The sequence below is a fragment of the Physeter macrocephalus genome, unplaced genomic scaffold (assembly GCF_002837175.3).
Source record: "Physeter macrocephalus isolate SW-GA unplaced genomic scaffold, ASM283717v5 random_274, whole genome shotgun sequence".
NCBI lineage: Eukaryota > Metazoa > Chordata > Mammalia > Artiodactyla > Physeteridae > Physeter > Physeter macrocephalus.
The window spans coordinates 57,864-75,000 of NW_021145609.1; the positions used below are offsets into that span (position 1 = coordinate 57,864).

The 17,137-nt window shown below is 60.1% G+C and overlaps 1 protein-coding gene across 3 annotated transcripts; it reads left to right on the forward strand.

The window, feature by feature from the left end:
- Window positions 1-2,943: 2,943 nt before the first annotated feature.
- LOC114485013 (unconventional myosin-Ic) lies at window positions 2,944-16,748 on the forward strand. 3 transcript variants are annotated; one of them, XM_028485144.2, is made up of 14 exons: window positions 2,944-3,099; window positions 10,055-10,210; window positions 10,325-10,440; window positions 10,986-11,184; window positions 11,267-11,347; window positions 12,602-12,781; window positions 12,862-12,960; window positions 13,518-13,631; window positions 13,717-13,788; window positions 14,217-14,336; window positions 14,450-14,532; window positions 14,754-14,859; window positions 14,972-15,052; window positions 15,332-16,748. In XM_028485144.2, the coding sequence occupies exons 1-14, from the start codon at window positions 3,025-3,027 to the stop codon at window positions 15,425-15,427; spliced, it is 1,578 nt and encodes a 525-aa protein (XP_028340945.1). In that variant the 5' UTR covers window positions 2,944-3,024; the 3' UTR covers window positions 15,428-16,748. The 3 variants fall into 3 exon arrangements, with proteins under 3 accessions (XP_028340945.1, XP_028340947.1, XP_028340946.1); XM_028485146.2 differs by lacking the exon at window positions 2,944-3,099 and adding an exon at window positions 3,922-4,021 and having other exon boundaries at window positions 15,332-16,747; XM_028485145.2 differs by lacking the exon at window positions 2,944-3,099 and adding an exon at window positions 8,560-8,680 and having other exon boundaries at window positions 15,332-16,747.
- The last annotated feature ends 389 nt before the right edge of the window (window positions 16,749-17,137 follow it).

The following is a 17,137-nucleotide window of genomic DNA, read 5'->3' on the forward strand; positions in this document are numbered from 1 at the left end:
AGGAGTCTTGGCATCTTGTTGCCTGTCCCCCTGAGGGGTGGGCAGAGGATCTGGGATCCCTGCTTTCAGCAGAAGCAGATGACTAAGTAGGCAGGATGGAGGAGCCCTCCACCCAGGCTCTTCTGTAGGGGTTGTGGGCAGGCTGATGTGTGTCCTTCTGCCAGCAGCACACCACCCCACCCCCACCCCCGGCTCAAGGAGTCCAGCTCAGGAAGTTCCAGGGTCTGAGCAGAGGATTGGACCCAGGTTCGCTTCTGCTAGTGGGTCAGGCTCCATGCCCCCAACCTGCCCTCTTGTGAAGGGCTGGCAGGTGGTAGAGGACCTACGGCCACAGACTTTTCCAGGGTGGTCCTTGCCCCGTCCAGGTCGTCTTCCCCTACCCTCGCCTGCCATCACAGGCCAGAAACCTGCCCTTTGTCTAGACCACTCTGGGACCTAGAAGTGGGGGCAGGCGGAGAGGAGAGTCAGAATCAAGATGTTCTGGAGAATCTGGCCCGGGGGTCTTCAGAGAGTATTCTCCAGCTGCTGTGTGGACACGGCCCGGCCCCACTCCCACCATTTGCCTCCAGCCGCCGTTGACTCTATAGCCTGTTTCCGAGGAGAAGACACCTCAGGGAGCCTGCTCTGTGACTATTAACGCCCAGCCTATGACCTGAGACTGAGGGACACTCCAGTTGCTCTGCATTCCTACTTCACCCTGGGAGCCATCAGGAACTGTCCCTCTGGCTTCTAGCAGGCCATGGCCGTCTGTGTTCTGTGACTGTTGCATTGGGGGATAATTAGAAACATGGCTTTTACGCTTGTGACTCCTTCATGATAGTGGAGGGAACGGGCACACGCTCCTGGGCCCTTGCTAGACTCCAGGACGAGGGCCCTGTTATCCAGACTAGACTATGTCTGAGGATGACAGATGTTGCCCAGATGGGAATGGGATGAGGTTCCGGGATGGTGGCCCTCTGAGTCCCTGGTCCAGGTGGGGCATGTCTCATGCTGTTGGGCACTTCGTTTACTCTGCTGCTGAGCAGGTAGAATGGATTGCTTGGGACTGAACTCTCAGAAAATGTGCATACTCTGCTCTCACCGATTCACCCCTCCTCACCCGGCACTCCCTCACACCTTAGTCTTGAGCCTTGGTCCTGGGTTAAGCTCTCCAAAAATGTCACCATCTCTTCTCTCTGCCCCTCCTCTCCCCCAGATCCCTGTACCCCGAGGTCCCCACGATAACTTCTATCCCTGCCCCCAACACACACATACCTGAGGGACTCTGAACCCTTGAACTCGCCACCTATTTCCTTCTCACGCACAACCATCGTGGGTGCTGCTACAGAGCACCCTTCATCTGTAGACGGGGAAACCAAAGCCCAGAGGAGTGGCGGGATCCCTCCGAACTTAGCCAGGGAGCTGTGGTGTCATGCAAGACCAGAAACACAGGAATGGGGTCAAGACCTGGGTTCGAATGACAGTTCCACCTCTACCCTACTCTAGGAGTCTCAGTTTCTGTAAAATACAAACAGTGTTCCGGTTCACAAGATTATTGTGAGAGAACAATTACAAAACAAAAACAAAACACTCTATCCAGCTCTTCATTCTGATTGATGTAGCCCTGGGGCTGGACCTCAGGGCTCCTGACTCCCGGGGTCCCCCTGTTTCTCCTGTTTCTGGATCATGCTTGTCCTCTAGGTGCCCACCTCTCCCCTCTGCCCTTAAGTCTTCACACACCCCTACCCCTGCCTCCCATTAGCAGGGAGGGGTGAGTCCAGCAATGATTGAGAGGCGGGAAGGGGAAGGGGGGGTGCTCTCCCTCCTCTTGGCCCCAGTCAGGATATGGCCGCTCTGGGCCCAGCCCTGACCCGCTGGGTGGAAACAGGAAATATGTGAGACTTGGTGTGCGCTGGGTCTCTGTGCCTGGCTCCACGGCTGATAAGGGCCATTGTGTGGCCGCCGGGGATGATCCTGCCCTGGATAGATGTGCTTCCCGGAGGAAGGAAGGAAGGAAGCTTTGCTGGCCTTTCCTGGGCAGGGGAAGCTGAGGGGAGGGAAGAAAGGGTGCCCAGGGAAAGGTGCCTGCCCGAGGGGGCCGGCGGCGCAGGCCCACTGGACTCCACCCCTCCCCTGCCAGCATCTTCCTCTGGAAAGATCGCTTTCCCCATCCACTTCCCCCTTTGCACTTCCTATAAGGAGGAATGGCCGGAGACCCGAGGGCTCAGTCCCAGGCCAGGAAAGTGTCAGCTGTGATTTAGTAACAATAAAGATAGAAAAACAGGAACATTTGGGGGTGGGGAGCACCTGAGGGTGCTGCGGAAAAGTAAGGGGCAAACAAGATTAAGGCTCCCCAACGCCAAGCCGCCCAGGAACGAACCTCAAGCATTTGAGGCTCCAGAGGAGGGGGGGACAGGGGCCTCCTCACAGTGCCCTCCTGCCTCTCCAGCTGACCCCTCTGCCCAGCATGGCCAGTCCCCAGCAGCCTGGCGCCTCAAACTCCACAGCTCACCTGCCGCTGTGGGAGGCAGACAAGCTGGGGGACACTGCTGCAGGAGGGGCAGTGCCTACTGATGGATCCTCTTGGCTTAGGGAGGATGTACATTCTGACTTGGGGAGTGGTCACTGTGCTCTCCAGCTGATACCAGCGAGAGGGCAGCGGGAGAGGCCTGGCCATGGAGCTGCTGGGGAGAAAGGACTCCTACCCTTTGACCTGGAGCCCAGGGTCCCCCATGGGTGGCTACATCAGCTCCTCTGGTTACCTGGGACAACAAGCATTTCCTCCGTCCCTCAGCCCCTCCTCTTCCTGCCCCAACCCTGCTGGGCCAAGAGGCCTCCCAATCAGACCTGGGCTGTTCCAGCTGTGTCCTGAGGCACTGGACCAGACACATCCCCCGGGGCTGGAGTTGAAGCTGAACCAAGCAGCCATCCCAGCGTGAGACTAGATTCCTGGTTCCGGGAGCAGCCAGAACCAGCGGGCGGGCAGGCAGACGGGCTTTTGCTCAGAGGCCCCAGCGCTCAGCACGCTGGCTATCCACAGACGGAATGGCCCTGCAAGTGGAGCTGATACCCACCGGGGAGATCATCCGTGTGGTTCATCCCCACAGGCCCTGCAAGCTCGTAAGCTGGGATGCTCTGGGCTGGGAGGAAGGGTGGCAGTGTCTCGCCAGGGCCCAGCAGCTTCCTCTCAAGCAAACCCCTTGGGAAAGAGGTGAGCAGTGGGGAAGCATTCTGATCCTTGGTGGGACAGGAACAGACTGGACAAGAAGGGGTAAATGGAAGGAAGAGGGTGGGGTTTAAGCCCACCAGGAGCAGAGTGTTTCCAAGCGGGGATCTGGGTTTGAATCCCTTCTCCTCCAGCTCCCTGATCCTCAGTGGGCTGGCCTATGAACTGGGCTAACAACACCGAGGTGACAGGGCCGCTCTGAGATCTAAGGACCAGCGCATGCAAAGCTCCAGGTGCATATAGTACAGGCTCAGTTAATGCCGCTGCTTTCCCGTCTGGCCTGAAGAACAGACACTGGCCGGCTCAGAGCAGTAGCGTGGGTGGAGAAGGATGGTGAATGGAGCGAGGCAGTCAGAAAAGGGGAAGAACTGACTTGGCCTGGCACGCAGGGCAGGGTCGGGTTTGCTCTGGTGATGCAAAAGCGCCCTAGGATGAGAAGGGAGAACCCCATAAGACACCCGCCGCCCAGCACTACAGCAAGTGGGCCCGGTCGTCAGCCGGAGGAGGGTGAGTGTGTGCGTGTGTGTGAATGACTGTGACGCGCCTCGTCCCCAGGAGCTGGCTGCGGAGTGTGCTACACCAAGCCCCCGCGGACACGGATGCGGGCCGGGGCCGGGGCATGCACCGGGGCGGCCGGGGCGGGGCCGGAGGGTGCGCGCGCGCGCGCCGGGGCCTGGGCCCTGACCGGGATGACGACAGGGAGCGGCCCGGCCCCGGGCGGGCCCTGGGCGGGGAGAGCGTGCCTGGGCCGCCAACTCCGGAGCCGCCCACGCCGCCTAGCCTGGCCCCCGCCCGCGCACCCGAGAAGCCAAGCCGGTGGGTACGCGGAACTCCGGGGAGGGCCGCAGCCGCGTGGCCCCGGGGGTGGGGGGGCTCCGCTGGCGGGCGGGATGGAGGGGAGGGTAAGCGGCCGGGCGGCGAGCCAGGCCCGGAGCTACGGTTGGGGAGGCGGGGGTCGCCGGCCCAGGGATCGCTGGGGCCGAGGATGGGCTCGGCCCGGCCCGTGCGGGGTCCCAGGACCCGGTGGCGCCGGGACTCGGCCTGTTGGAGACTTAGATTTCTTGCGGGTAACGTGAGGGCGGCGAGGAGCGGCTGGGGTCGCGTGACCCAGGCGCCCTGCGCGCCCTCTGGAGCCCTCCGGCTGCCGGCTCTGCCTCCGGGTTCCGGAGAAGCCGTCCGGACCCCGCCCCTTCCCGTTCCCCGCCCCCCGGCCCAGCAGCGCCAGTGGCCCCTGCGTGTGAGTGCGGCGGCTGGGGGGCTCCGAGATGAATGAGAGAATGAATGGCTGGCCCACGGCCTATTCAACGCCCGGCACGCTCCAGCCTTCTGCTCGCACTCCCGGGCTCTGTGATTCATTCATTCACACAGGCGTCCACGAGGGGTTATTGAGCTCCCACTGTGTGCCGGCCTGGAGCGGGAGCAGTCTCCTGGGAGAGACTGACAAGGAAAGCTTCGATCAGAGCGGAATGAGATAAGGAGGGGGCTGTGTGTTGCGGGGAGTCAGGAAGGGGTTCTGGAGGAAGTGATACCTGAGCCGAATCTTCAAGGATGACTAAGAGTCAGTCAGGTGGGGAGGGATTTGGGTGCGAGGGCCAAGGAAGCTGCAGGTGCAAAGGCTTGAAGCTTAGAGCCACGCGGCTGGTGGCAAAGGCGGAAGCAGCTCCTCCTGGCTGTGTGTGGTGGTGAGGGAGTCATGGAGAGAGAAGGGACTGGAGACGGCTGCCCCTGTGGCCACACAGGAGCGCAGGAGCAGTGGGGTAAACTGAGGACACAGGGGGCTGGTGGAGTCCACATACAGGGGCCTGGCAAGAAGCAGTGGGTGTGCTTGGCATATGGACAGGTGCCCTATAAACCTTCACTCTATTAACATGAGATGTTAATTGATCGGATTTGCATTTGTAAATACCACAGGCGGCTGTGGGAAAATGGATTGGAGGGAGGAAGGCAGGGAGGCCAGTTTGGAGGCTGCTTGCTTGGTCTAGGGGCAGAGCAGTGATGCAGGAGCCAAGGGGGGGTTCTAGCAGGTAGTGACTCCTTGGTGTGAGGAGTGGAGCGAGGAGGGCGGGCCTTTTGATGCCAGGCGGTGATGACTAGCTGGAGGTGCCTGCCTCCTCTCACCTTACAGGATACTGAAAAAGGAGGATAGGTTAGGGGGCAAGGCGCTTTACTTCTGCTGGACCCCCAGGCAGAGGTGTCTGGCAGGCAAAAGGCCCATGGTTCTGGAGCCAGAGTATACAGCCCGTGACTGGGGCCCAGTGAGATATCAGGTAGAACCCCTAAGTCCCCACCTTTTCTTTCCATTCCCCCTCGCAACAGTTCCCTTGAGTCTGGAACAGTCCTTGGTGGGGCAGCCGGGGCCCAGACCTAAGATATGTTTGATTTTAAAAAAGCTGAACACCTGTTCTGTGCCCAGCATGTGCTGTGGGTGAGATAGGCTATGGTTCTTTCCGCTGCCCCAACAGGCCATGAGGCTGCCTCAGTGGAAATCAGTTTCTAGCAGCCATATGGGGGTCCTCAGAACACCCTCTCCAGACCCACATAGCTCTGAGCTGGGGGAACACCTGAGGCTGCCCACTGCCCTCCCACTCCTCCAGAGGGCAGGCTTGGGGGCACCTGGCCCATACTAGGTAACGGGCACTGGATGACCCAGGTCTGCTGGGCCTGCGCCACCTTATGGGAAACACCTCCCCAGGTGGGAGGAGACTCAGAGGCATCCTTGGGAAGTAAGTCCTGGGTCACTCAGGGGTCACAGCTGCACCCCAGCCTGCAGCCAGCCCCTAGGTCCAGGGCCATGCTGGGGGCACAGGTCATGGCCCACTCCCTAGCTGCTATTCCTAAGGCCTACACGTCAACAGTCACACAATACCGCCAAGGGTGGGTACTGGGCACTGCGGTCACGGGTTCGCTAAGGAAGGTCACGGCCTGGCAGGTAGCATGTTAACCCTGACAGAGAAGCTGGGAAATTCTCCAGCCGCTAGGCAGGCGTCTTTCCCTCAGGGCAGCCCTGCAGGAGTAGACAGTGGTAGACTTCCGGGTTCCAATCCCACCCCTCCTTTTACTAGTCCTGGGATCTTGAACACGTCATTCGCCTGCCCAGCCTCAGTTTCCCCGTCTGTAGAATGGGGGTAATAATACAGACCTCATGGCTCGGCTGAGGGCATTGAAAGGAGTACAGTACCCGAAGACAGCGCTCCGAACGCAGGAAGCGCCCTGCAGCCTTGGCCGCGGTGTCTCTCACACGCTCGGTCCCCCGCCTCCCTACCCCCTCTCCCGGGCGGGCGCTTCCATCCAGTGTGGCGAGGCGGCCGGTGGCGGTGGCCAGGGACTGTGGTCGGGGAGCAGGCCCTCTGGCCCGCCTGGCAGCGGAGACGCCCCCTACTTCCGCCGCCGAGCGGCGGCTGTAAGGGAGTCAGCGGGCATCCGGGGAATGCGGCGGCGGGGCCCGGGCGGGGGTGGCCGGCCGGACCCCTCCGCACGCGGATTCCCCTCATTCCTGCCGCTTGACGCGGCGGCGGCCGGAGTGGGCACTGCGGCCGCGAGGCCCCGCCCCTCTGCCAGCTCCTCGCCTCGGGCCCGCGGGCGGCCGCCAGCAGAGCCAGCCTAGTCCTTGTACCACCCCGGAGCCGTGCTCCTGGTGGGGACCAGATGGACCCCCTTCCTCCAGTCTTCCAAGGCCCTCCCCACTCCTGGTGAGCGGGAGGCTGAGTCCCCTCGCGGAGGGGGCCTCCTCGGCCCGAAGCTGGTGGTATTTAAGACCCCCGCCCCCTCCGCTCCCACCCATCTCCCAGCTGCGCGCGGCGGCACCCAGTCCCCTCGCTCCCTCCAGAGGGCCCCATCTCCCAGCTGGCGCCCCCGCCGCGGGGTCCCCAGGGCCGCGGCTCCGGCCGGGCTGTTGTTCTCGAGGTAATGAGCCTTCCCCACGAGGCTACAGCCTGCACCTGCCGCAACCTCACTCCCTCCCCGGGGAGCCCGGGTCCGAGAGAGGGGCACGCTGAGGCTTTGGGTCCCAGCCCTGCCCTTTTGCCCCCTAGGTCAAGTCAGCATCCGGCGATTGCGCCTCGGGTTCCTTATCTGTCAGGTGGGGCACAGGTAAAGTTCGAGAGCTCTCTGTTAACTGGCAGGCAGACACGCCTGAGGGGCTTTCCTCGCTATATAAGAAGTGTGACCTGTCTGGCCCAGGACCTGGCTCTTAGTAGGTCTGCTCCAAGCGTGTGTGCAAAGAGTGTCTGGCCGAGAGAGAGGGAAGTGGTGTTTACTGAAGGCCTGGGAGGTGCCTTGGCGGCTTATCCTAGCCTTCTCAACCGCCCTTTGAGAAAGGTATTAGCCTCGTTTTAAGGCTGAAGGAGAGGCTCCCAGAAATTAACTGACCTGCTGGCAGTCATACAGCTTGTGAGAAGCAGCCCAGCCTTTTGGAAGAAGCACTAGCCATCACACCCCCACCAGCGCTGGGATCTGAGCTAGAGTTTGCCTCCCAGGCTGCTGCCCACCGAGAGCCCAGCGAGGGCGGGGCTGCTGGGGGCTGGTTTGGGTAGAGGGAGGATGTCCTGGGCAGAAACTATGGAGGGATCCAGAGGGACAAGAGAGAGAGACCCTCTCCAGAGAAAGGAGAGAGGTGAAGAGCCCCTGGGCACAGGGGCTAGGGACTGTCCTCGATAGGGGAGAAAGGTATTGCCCCAAATGCTGGAAGTCGGACGTGGATTCCCCAGATGGAAAGCTGAGCCCTCCACGGAGGCCGGGCACGCACCGCGCTCGGCAAAGGTGCTCTGGCTGTCTTCGTCCCTGGGGTACGCGCTCTGTGCTGACGCGGAAAACTAAAGAGATTTTCTAGAGACTTAAAGACATGGGATCCACCCTCCAGAGAGTGTACGGGGGTGGACAGTGTCCCGCACGGAGGCTCCGCCCGCCTGGGCGCGCCGGCCGTATTTGGACATTTCGTTCTATTTTTAACTTTCCCGGGACTCGAGGTTGGAGTTTGGGGGGGGAGGGAAATCCTGCTTCCTCCGGGACCCACGGGCCTCTGCTTAGTGAGTCCCGCGCCTGGCCTAGTGCGTAGTGTAGACACAAGCCCGGAAGTGAGTGCCGGGTCAGTGTAGACGCGGCGGCCGCGCGGGTTCCGGGCCCCACCCTGGAACCAACGAAGTCGCTCCTGGAAAACCTGACTCAGGCGGAGCCCCTGCCCGGCGGGGAGCTCCGCCCCCGCCCCCACCCTTGTACCCACCCACGCCGCGAGATCCCCCTTAGTTCCTGCCCTACCCCTACCAGCTGGGGAGGGACCCCCGAGTCTAAGCACCGAAGGAGGCGGGGGCGCCCGGGGAGTCCCGCGCCTCTGAGGCTCACGGAGGGGGCGGAACGGGGGGCGGGTCGGCCCCTCCCTCGTGACGCCGCCGCCGCCGCCGCCGCCGAGCCCCGAGGCGAGAGCACGGGCAGCGGAGCAGGGCGCCAGGCCGACCGGGCAGGATGCGCTACCGAGCGTCGGTGAGCGGGGCTGGCGAGCAGGGCGGGGGTCCCGGGCGTCCCTCCCGGCCTCGCGGCGCCGCCTCGGCCCCGCCAGGAAGCGGGCGCGGCCCAGGAATTTAGGGTGGAAAACGTCCCGGAAAGTTGCAGGGGGAGGAGGCCGAGACTGGGAGGGCCGTGAGGCTCTCGGACCCGGGCCGGGTGAATAGCTCCCGGGGAGGGCTGAGAGTGCCGAGGCCCGTCACCCAGAGGGCAAGGGGGCTGGAGCTCGGGCCAGATTTGGCAGCAGCTTCGGGACAGTATTGGAGGGGGGAGGGGGCAGTGAGGGACAGGCCTAGGAGAGGCAGGCCCCTGGCCAGACCCTGAGGGGTTCCCGGGCCAGAGATCTGGGTGGTCTGCTGTTAGAGGAGGCCTAGTGGCCTCTTGGGGATCTACACCCCCCTCCCACCACGGCGGCCACCTTGCTCTTCTCTGACCCTTGACACTCTTGGTGTCAATTTCCTAGAGCCCTCAGACCCTTTTGAAGAGTGTGCTCTGGGGTGAGGGCCTTGTTGAGCCTGTACTTCTCCCCACCCGCTGATGGGGTCCGGAGGGAGCTGGGTTTTCCACGGTAAAATCCCCACTCCCTTGAGGCTTTTCGGGGCTCTCAGGGGAGGAGGGTGTCTGGGGAACCTGGCAGCTGGAGGGGAGGGCGTGGTTCAGCTGTGGGAGGGAGGGCCCCCCTTCTGGGGTGGGTGTTGAGCCCAGCTGGGATGGGAGGTCCCCTGGGGGAATCCCTCTCCTGTGGCCTGGGGTGGCCTCTTGCTAGGTCCCTAGACACTCTTCCCCTGGAGACTTTGGGAGTGGGCGTGGGAGAGATGGCCCCCACCCTGCCTGTAGAACTCACTTTGAGCTATTTGTCCTACAAAGCACCTGTCACATGTGGCCCAGAGCTAAGGGACTTGAGGTCACCTGGTCTATCTCAACTCCTCCTTCTTGAGAAGGACACAGCCCAGAGAGAGGAGGGGTTTTGTCCAAGGTCAACAGAGCATTCTTTCTCTTATTCTCGTGACCCCCCACTTCTCTGCGCAAAACCAGCGTCTCCCTGGATTCATTGGCCTTGCCCCCGTGTCCTCTGGGTGCTCTGTGCTCCAGTGTCCTGTGTTCAGGTCCCATGTGGTCTTTGTTCTGGGACCCACGTCCTCAGTGTTCCATGCACCAGCTTCCTGCCATCCAAGCCCACTGTACCCAGCCTGGTACACCTGTCTCCTGGGTGTTCCCTGCGTCGTGTGTCCAGGCCCCTTGTGTCCACGTGCCCCTGGTTGTCCTCTCAGTCCCGCAGGCTATGCTGGAGGGAAGAAGTGGCCTTCCCTTACCCTGCTGCCGCTGACCCTCTCCTGTGGCCCCTCCTTCCAGGCCCTGGGCAGTGACGGGGTGCGGGTGACCATGGAGAGTGCACTGACCGCCCGTGACCGGGTCGGGGTACAGGATTTCGTGCTGCTGGAGAACTTCACCAGCGAGGCAGCCTTCATCGAGAACCTGCGGCGACGCTTCCGGGAGAACCTCATCTACGTGAGGCCCGAGTGGGAAGATGCAGGGGGTGCTGGGGGCACAGATGCGGGCTGTGAGGGAAAGAGGCTCAGGGGCCTCTGGGAGAAACTTCTGACCTCCTCCCCTGACCCCCAGACCTACATTGGCCCTGTGCTGGTCTCTGTCAACCCCTACCGGGACCTGCAGATCTACAGCCGGCAGCACATGGAGCGTTACCGGGGCGTCAGCTTCTATGAGGTGCCACCCCACCTGTGAGTAATCCCCCCCTCCTATGAGTGACCCCCTCACCTCTACCTGAGATGACTCCACCCGACCTCCCACTTGGAATGAATCACAATTCACATCTGTGAGGAATGCCCAGTGCCCACCCAAGGTGAATCTCTCTACTCCATCTGGGCAGGACCCCTCCAGCCTCCACCCCAACTCACACCCGTGACTTATTCCCCCAACTCTACCTGAAGAAGGCCCTCCAACCTCAGTGACCCTCTGACCCCCACCTCTGAGGGACCTCCCAGCCCTACCTATGAGTGACCTCATCTTTCACCTGAATGAGCTCCAATCCCCCCACCCATGAGTGATCCCCTCAATCCGCCATCTGAATATGACTCCCATCCTCAGCTGGGAAGGATCTCCCTTGACCCACACCTTGGAGCGTTCCCCCATCCTCAAGGGTACACCCCCTTGTGAACCCCACCAGACATGGGAGCGCCCACCCCCAGTCCTACCTGTGGGACTCCCACCCCCTGCAGCCACTTGACCCCTGGCCCCCTAAGCTCCTGACAGGCCTCTGCCCTAGGTTCGCGGTGGCTGACACTGCGTACCGGGCACTGCGCACGGAGCGCCGGGACCAGGCAGTGATGATCTCTGGGGAAAGCGGGGCAGGCAAGACAGAGGCCACCAAGCGGCTGCTGCAGTTCTATGCTGAGACCTGCCCAGCCCCCGAGCGGGGCGGTGCCGTGCGTGACCGGCTGCTGCAGAGCAACCCCGTGCTGGAGGTGAGGGGACAGCAGCATCTGGGGGGGCGGGAGGGGCAGAGAGAGACTGCCAGGCACGCCTCACACCCCTGTTCTCTCCTAGGCCTTCGGAAATGCCAAGACCCTCCGGAATGATAACTCCAGCAGGTTCGGGAAGTACATGGATGTGCAGTTTGACTTCAAGGTACCTGTGGGTGGGGTGGGGCAGGGCAGTGGGAGTGGGATTCCCATTCAGCAGGCACCCACTGGCCAGGTCTTTATTTATTGAGCACCTACTGTGTGCCAGGCGCTGTTCCAGTTGCCGGTGGCACAGCAGTGAAACAAAACAGACAGAAATCCTGCCTCCAGGGAGATAGACAGTAAACAGAAAAATGTAATTTAGTGTCACGGCAAAAAATAAAATGAGGCAAGGGACGGGAGCAGTTGCCGTTTTAAATGAGGCAGATACAGTAGGCACTGAGAAGGTGGCATTTGGTAAAAGCTTGATGGAGACAGAGGAATGAGCTGTGCAGGTACCTAGGAGAGTCTGGGCAGAGGGCACCACCAGTGCAGAGGCTCTAATGGGGAAAGTGCTTGATGTGTTCATGAACAGCAAGGAGGCCAGAGTGGCTGGAGAAGAGAGCAAGGGGCCAAGGAATAGAAGAGGACGCTAGGTGCTGTGGGTCCTTTTGGGTCTTTGTAAGAACTTTTTTTAAAGCTCTGAGTGGAAGGGAAGCTAGAGAGTTGGAGTTTTTTTTGTTTTTTGGTTTTTTTTGGCCGTGCCCATGTGGCTTGTGGGATCTTAGTTCCCCGACCAGGGATCGAACCTGTGTCCCCTGCAGTGGAAGCGCAGAGTCCTAACCACTGGACCGTCAGGGAAGTCCCAAAAGTTTGAAACAGAAGTGTGTTATGACCTCACCTTCCTCTTAAAATGATCACTCTGGCTGCTTTGTTGAGAATAGATAGTAGAGAACCAGGCCGAGCAAGGAAACCAGTTAGGAAGCTGTTGATTATTAAATCTAGATGACAGATGATGGCAGCTGGGCCCAGTGTGGTGGCAGCGGTTGGATTCTGGAGGTTCTGAAGGTTAAGGCAGCAGGATTGGCTGTCCGATTGGATGTGAGGTGTGAGAGACAAAGAGGCTTCCAGGACTGCATACTGCTTGGCCTGAACACCTAGACGGTTGACCAAGATGGGAAGAGGGGAGCTAGTTTGAGGAGGGGAGATGAGGAGTTCAGTTTCAGGCCTGTTGAGACTGAGATGCCTGTCAGACCTCCAAGTGGGGCCGCCAGGTAGATAGGGCTGAGAGTCCTCATTTCTCAGAGGAGGAAACAGGCCAGAGGGGGCGACTTGCCTGAGCCATTGGCAGAGCTGGCATTCGGAGGGCAGGGGAGGAAGGGGAAGATGGGCTCTGTCCCCAGTCCCCCTGAGCAGTCGCTACATCCTGCCCTGCCCACAGGGCGCCCCTGTGGGTGGCCACATCCTCAGTTACCTCCTGGAGAAGTCCCGGGTGGTGCACCAGAATCACGGGGAGAGGAACTTCCACATCTTCTACCAGCTGCTGGAGGGGGGCGAGGAGGAGACACTGCGCAGGCTGGGCCTGGAACGGAACCCCCAGAGCTACCTGTACCTGGTGAAGGTGAGTAGGGGCCAGGAAGGGCGGGTGCCACCCAGGGAACCCAGTGCCACGGCTAGAACCCAGCTCTGCCCATCCTCCAGGGCCAGTGTGCCAAAGTCTCCTCCATCAACGACAAGAATGATTGGAAGGTTGTCAGGAAGGCTCTGACGGTCATCGACTTCACCGAGGATGAGGTGGAGGTGAGGCCTCTGCTGGGACCCTCCCTTTCCTCCTGTCATACCCTGAAAATCTCCGTCTACCTTTACACCCCGTTTCTACTCTAGCCGCTTTTTCCTCTCAAATTTCCTTTACCACCTCTCCTGCCTCCTTTTTAAAATTTATTTATTTTGTCTTTGGCTGCACGGGGTCTTCGTTGCTGCCCGCGGGCTTTTCTCTAGTTTGGGCAAACGGGGGCCACTCTTCATTGCGGTGTGCAGGCTTCTCATTGCTTTGGCTTCTCGTGTTGCAGAGCACGGGCTCTAGGCGTGCGGGCTTCAGTAGCTGTGGCTCGTGGGCTCAGTAGTTGTGGCTCGTGGGCTCTAGAGCGCAGGCTTAGTAGTTGTGGTGCACGGGCTTAGCTGCTCTGCGGCATGTGGGATCTTCCTGAACCCGTGTCCCCTGCATCGGCAGGCAGACTCGCAACCACCGCGCCACCAGGGAAGCCCCTCTCCTGGCTCCTTCTGACCATCCACCGTGTGCCCCTGTGGGGCTCTCAGCCCCTCCTGTAACCCCCACCTACTCCTCCCTGTCCCCCCAGGACCTGCTGAGCATCGTGGCCAGTGTCCTGCATCTGGGCAACATCCACTTTGCTGCCGATGAGGAGAGCAACGCCCAGGTCACCACCGAGAACCAGCTCAAGTATCTGACCCGGGTGAGTGGGGCAGGCAGAGGGCGAGGGCAGGGCAGCTGGGGTGGGGGGAGTGCTCCCTCACCAGGCCCACCCCTTCCCTTGGCAGCTCCTTGGTGTGGAAGGCTCAACGTTGCGGGAAGCCCTGACACACAGGAAGATCATCGCCAAGGGCGAAGAGGTGAGGCCCAGCCTTTGCTTCAGGAGCTAGTCGGGGCGGGAGCAAGTATTGTACGGCAGCCCTCCTCCCATCATCCCCCTTCCTCTGGTCTGCTCAGCTGGTCTTCTTAGCCATGCTGGAAGGACATAAGGCGGGTGGCTCAGGGAGGCTCAGGGAGCTGGCCAAGGTCACACAGCAAGAGGGTGAGGCTGGAAGGAAGACTCACCTCCAGGAATGAGGCCTCCTTTTTTTTTTTTTTTTCCCCAGGAATGAGGTCTCTTGTCTCATACCACCTTCCCTCTGGTGGGGCCACTTTGTCCTCCCCTGGTGCCCCCCAACCCCAGACTCACTGGGGGCAGGGAGGGCAGAGTGGTCAGTTTCCTGAGTGTGAAGGGGCCAGGGGTAGGAAGAGGCTGCATTCATTTCCCCATCTCACTCTCCACCCCCAGCTCCTGAGCCCGCTAAACCTAGAACAGGCTGCGTACGCGCGAGACGCCCTCGCCAAGGCCGTGTACAGTCGCACCTTTACCTGGCTGGTCGCGAAGATCAACAGGTCGCTGGCCTCCAAGGTGAGGGCTTGGCCCCTGCTGCTCCCAAGGTGGCAGGGAGGGCAGACCAGGGAGGCCCGGGGCTGGGAGCTGGCGAACGTTGGGACCCATGCTTTCGGTCACCCGGCCCCTAGGATGCTGAGAGCCCCAGCTGGCGGAGCACCACAGTCCTCGGGCTCCTGGACATTTATGGCTTCGAAGTGTTTCAGAACAACAGGTCAGCGCCCCACTGTCCCCTTCCTGTCTCTCCTCCCATCTCCCCTGTCCTGGTGCCTCTCCTCTTCCCCGACCTCTCACATTCCTGCCAGTGTCTTCCCAGCCACCTGGGTCCTGCTCTGTGTTTCTTCCCTTAGAGCTGTGGGGCCTCATCTCACCCCTCCCCCGCTCCTGGTCCCGTGTCCCCTGGAATTACTGAGGTCTCCTCTGTTTCCCTCATAGCTTTGAGCAGTTCTGCATCAATTACTGCAATGAGAAACTGCAGCAGCTCTTCATTGAGCTCACCCTCAAGTCGGAACAGGAGGAGTATGAGGCAGAGGGCATCGCGGTGAGTGCAAGCCTGCGGGCATCCCCACGTGCCATGGAAGCCCGGGCGCCGGTCTCCCCAGGAGAGGTGCCAGGGCCCCATGATGATGCCTTCCTCCCCTCTTGCCCCTCAGTGGGAGCCTGTCCAGTATTTCAACAACAAGATCATCTGTGACCTGGTGGAGGAGAAGTTCAAGGGCATCATCTCCATTTTGGTGAGCCGTCTGCTCCTCCGAGGCCCCGTGTTGGGGGCTGGGTGGGATGACATCACCCCTTTCCCCTTGTTCTCCGGGCCTGTCCGCAGAGAGCCAGAGTTTGAGCAGGGACAGGACAGGGCTGTCTGTGGAGGGTGAGGTGAGGTGCTGGCCAGGTCTGGGAAGCTCCCTGTGATCTGCCCCTTTCCTCTGTGTCTGCACCTCCCATGGGGACCCCTGAGTCCCTGTGCTCTCCAGTCCCTCCCCCACACGTCCTTCACCCTCTGCCACACCCCCCAGGATGAGGAGTGTCTGCGCCCCGGGGAGGCCACGGACCTGACCTTCCTGGAGAAGCTGGAGGACACCGTCAAGCACCATCCACACTTCCTGACGTGAGTGGGCTTGTGGGGCTCTCCTGGGGCAGAGCCTGTGGAAGCCTGCAATCCCCCCTAATCATTGAACACCAGTCACAAGGGGATGACCAGAGGAGGCACTAAGTGAAGGACAGGCACACAGAGCCGCGGCTCCTAGTGCGTCCACAGAGTCACAGGCGAGGAGCACAGCTTCCTCCTTGTCCTTTTGAGAATGAAACTTCCAAAGATTTTCCTAGCTTCCTTATTTGGAAATTCCTTTATATTTAAGGAATCCCCTAAAGCGGGGTGAGGGGAGAAAAGAAACAAGCCTCTCTGTTCCAGCTCTGCCCTGTGTATTTTGAGTACATCACCTCCTCTAATCTGAAGTAACCCCTAGAGGAGGTTTTACTGAGGTTCAAAGAGGTGAAGCCATTTGCCCGAGGTTATCTCACATCTAGTTAAGTCCAGAGCTGGGACTCAGGCCCAGGGCTGCAGATTAGTTCCCCGACTAGGGATCAAACCTGGGCCCTGGCAGTGAAAGTGCCAAGTCCTAACCACTGGACCGCCAGGGAATTCCTGAGCAAGTTTTGCTTAAGAGAATATTAAAAACCTTTCTCTGGGGTGAGCGAGCAAGGGAACCTGTTGTTTGTTCTCGCTCCCCCCACCTGCTGTAGCAGGGGCCCCAATAAAGCCTTGCCTGAAAAAAAAGAAAAAAAACTTTTTTTGGCTGTAAAAATAATGTCCCTCATCAGAGAAAAGTTGGAACGTGTGCAAAAGCCACTTGTAATCCTGTCACTTAGAGGTCACCACTGTTAATAATTGGAAACATTTTCTTCCTGCCTTTTTCTATACATTTTTTTTTTTCGTAGTTGAGAACTTATTGTGTGTAAGGTTCAGGATGATGTTATATCCTGAGTATCTTCCTGTATCATCAAACAGAAAAATTTCCTCAAAACAATTCCTCCAGCGGCTCTAAAGCAGATACTCTACTGCTCTCACCCAGCCTCTAGGGGCCCCGTCCAGCCTCCAGGTTTCTGCTGGGAAAAGAGGGCTGCCACGAATATCTATCTCTGTGCCTTAAATCTCTGCCTGGTCTCTCTGGTTAGTTGCTTGGAATTGTTCTTAAAAGTAGAAAACGAGGGCTTCTCTGGTGGCGCAGTGGTTGAGAGTCTGCCTGCCGATGCAGGGGACACGGGTTCGTGCCCCGGTCCGGGAAGATCCCACATGCCGCGGAGCGGCTAGGCCCGTGAGCCATGGCCGCTGAGCCTGCACGTCCGGAGCCTGTGCTCCGCAACGGGAGAGGCCACGACAGTGAGAGGCCCGCGTACCCCAAAAAAAAAAAAAAAAAGTAGAAAACGGGCTAAAGGGTATAAACATGCTTAAGACATAAGTAGTCTCTTGGGGGGAGAGGCCACGACAGTGAGAAGCCCCGGGACCCCAAAAAAAAAAAAAAAAAAATAGAAAACGGGCTAAAGGGTATAAACATGCTTAAGACATAAGTAGTCTCTTGGGGCAGATTCCAGTCTTAAAATGTAGTGGGCAGCACTCAGCCCTCTGAGCAGAGCCATGTAACAGCCAAAAGCAACACCAAGTAGCCCTCCACCCAGCGTGCCCTGGCGGTGCGGAGGCCAAGGTCCCCGTCCTGGTGCTGTGTGACCCAGGACAAAGCCATCTACCTCTCTGAGCCTCTGTGGTGGCCTCTGTGCAGGGAGGTGGCCCCGCCCTGCCAGCTTTTAACTGGATGCCTGGTTCC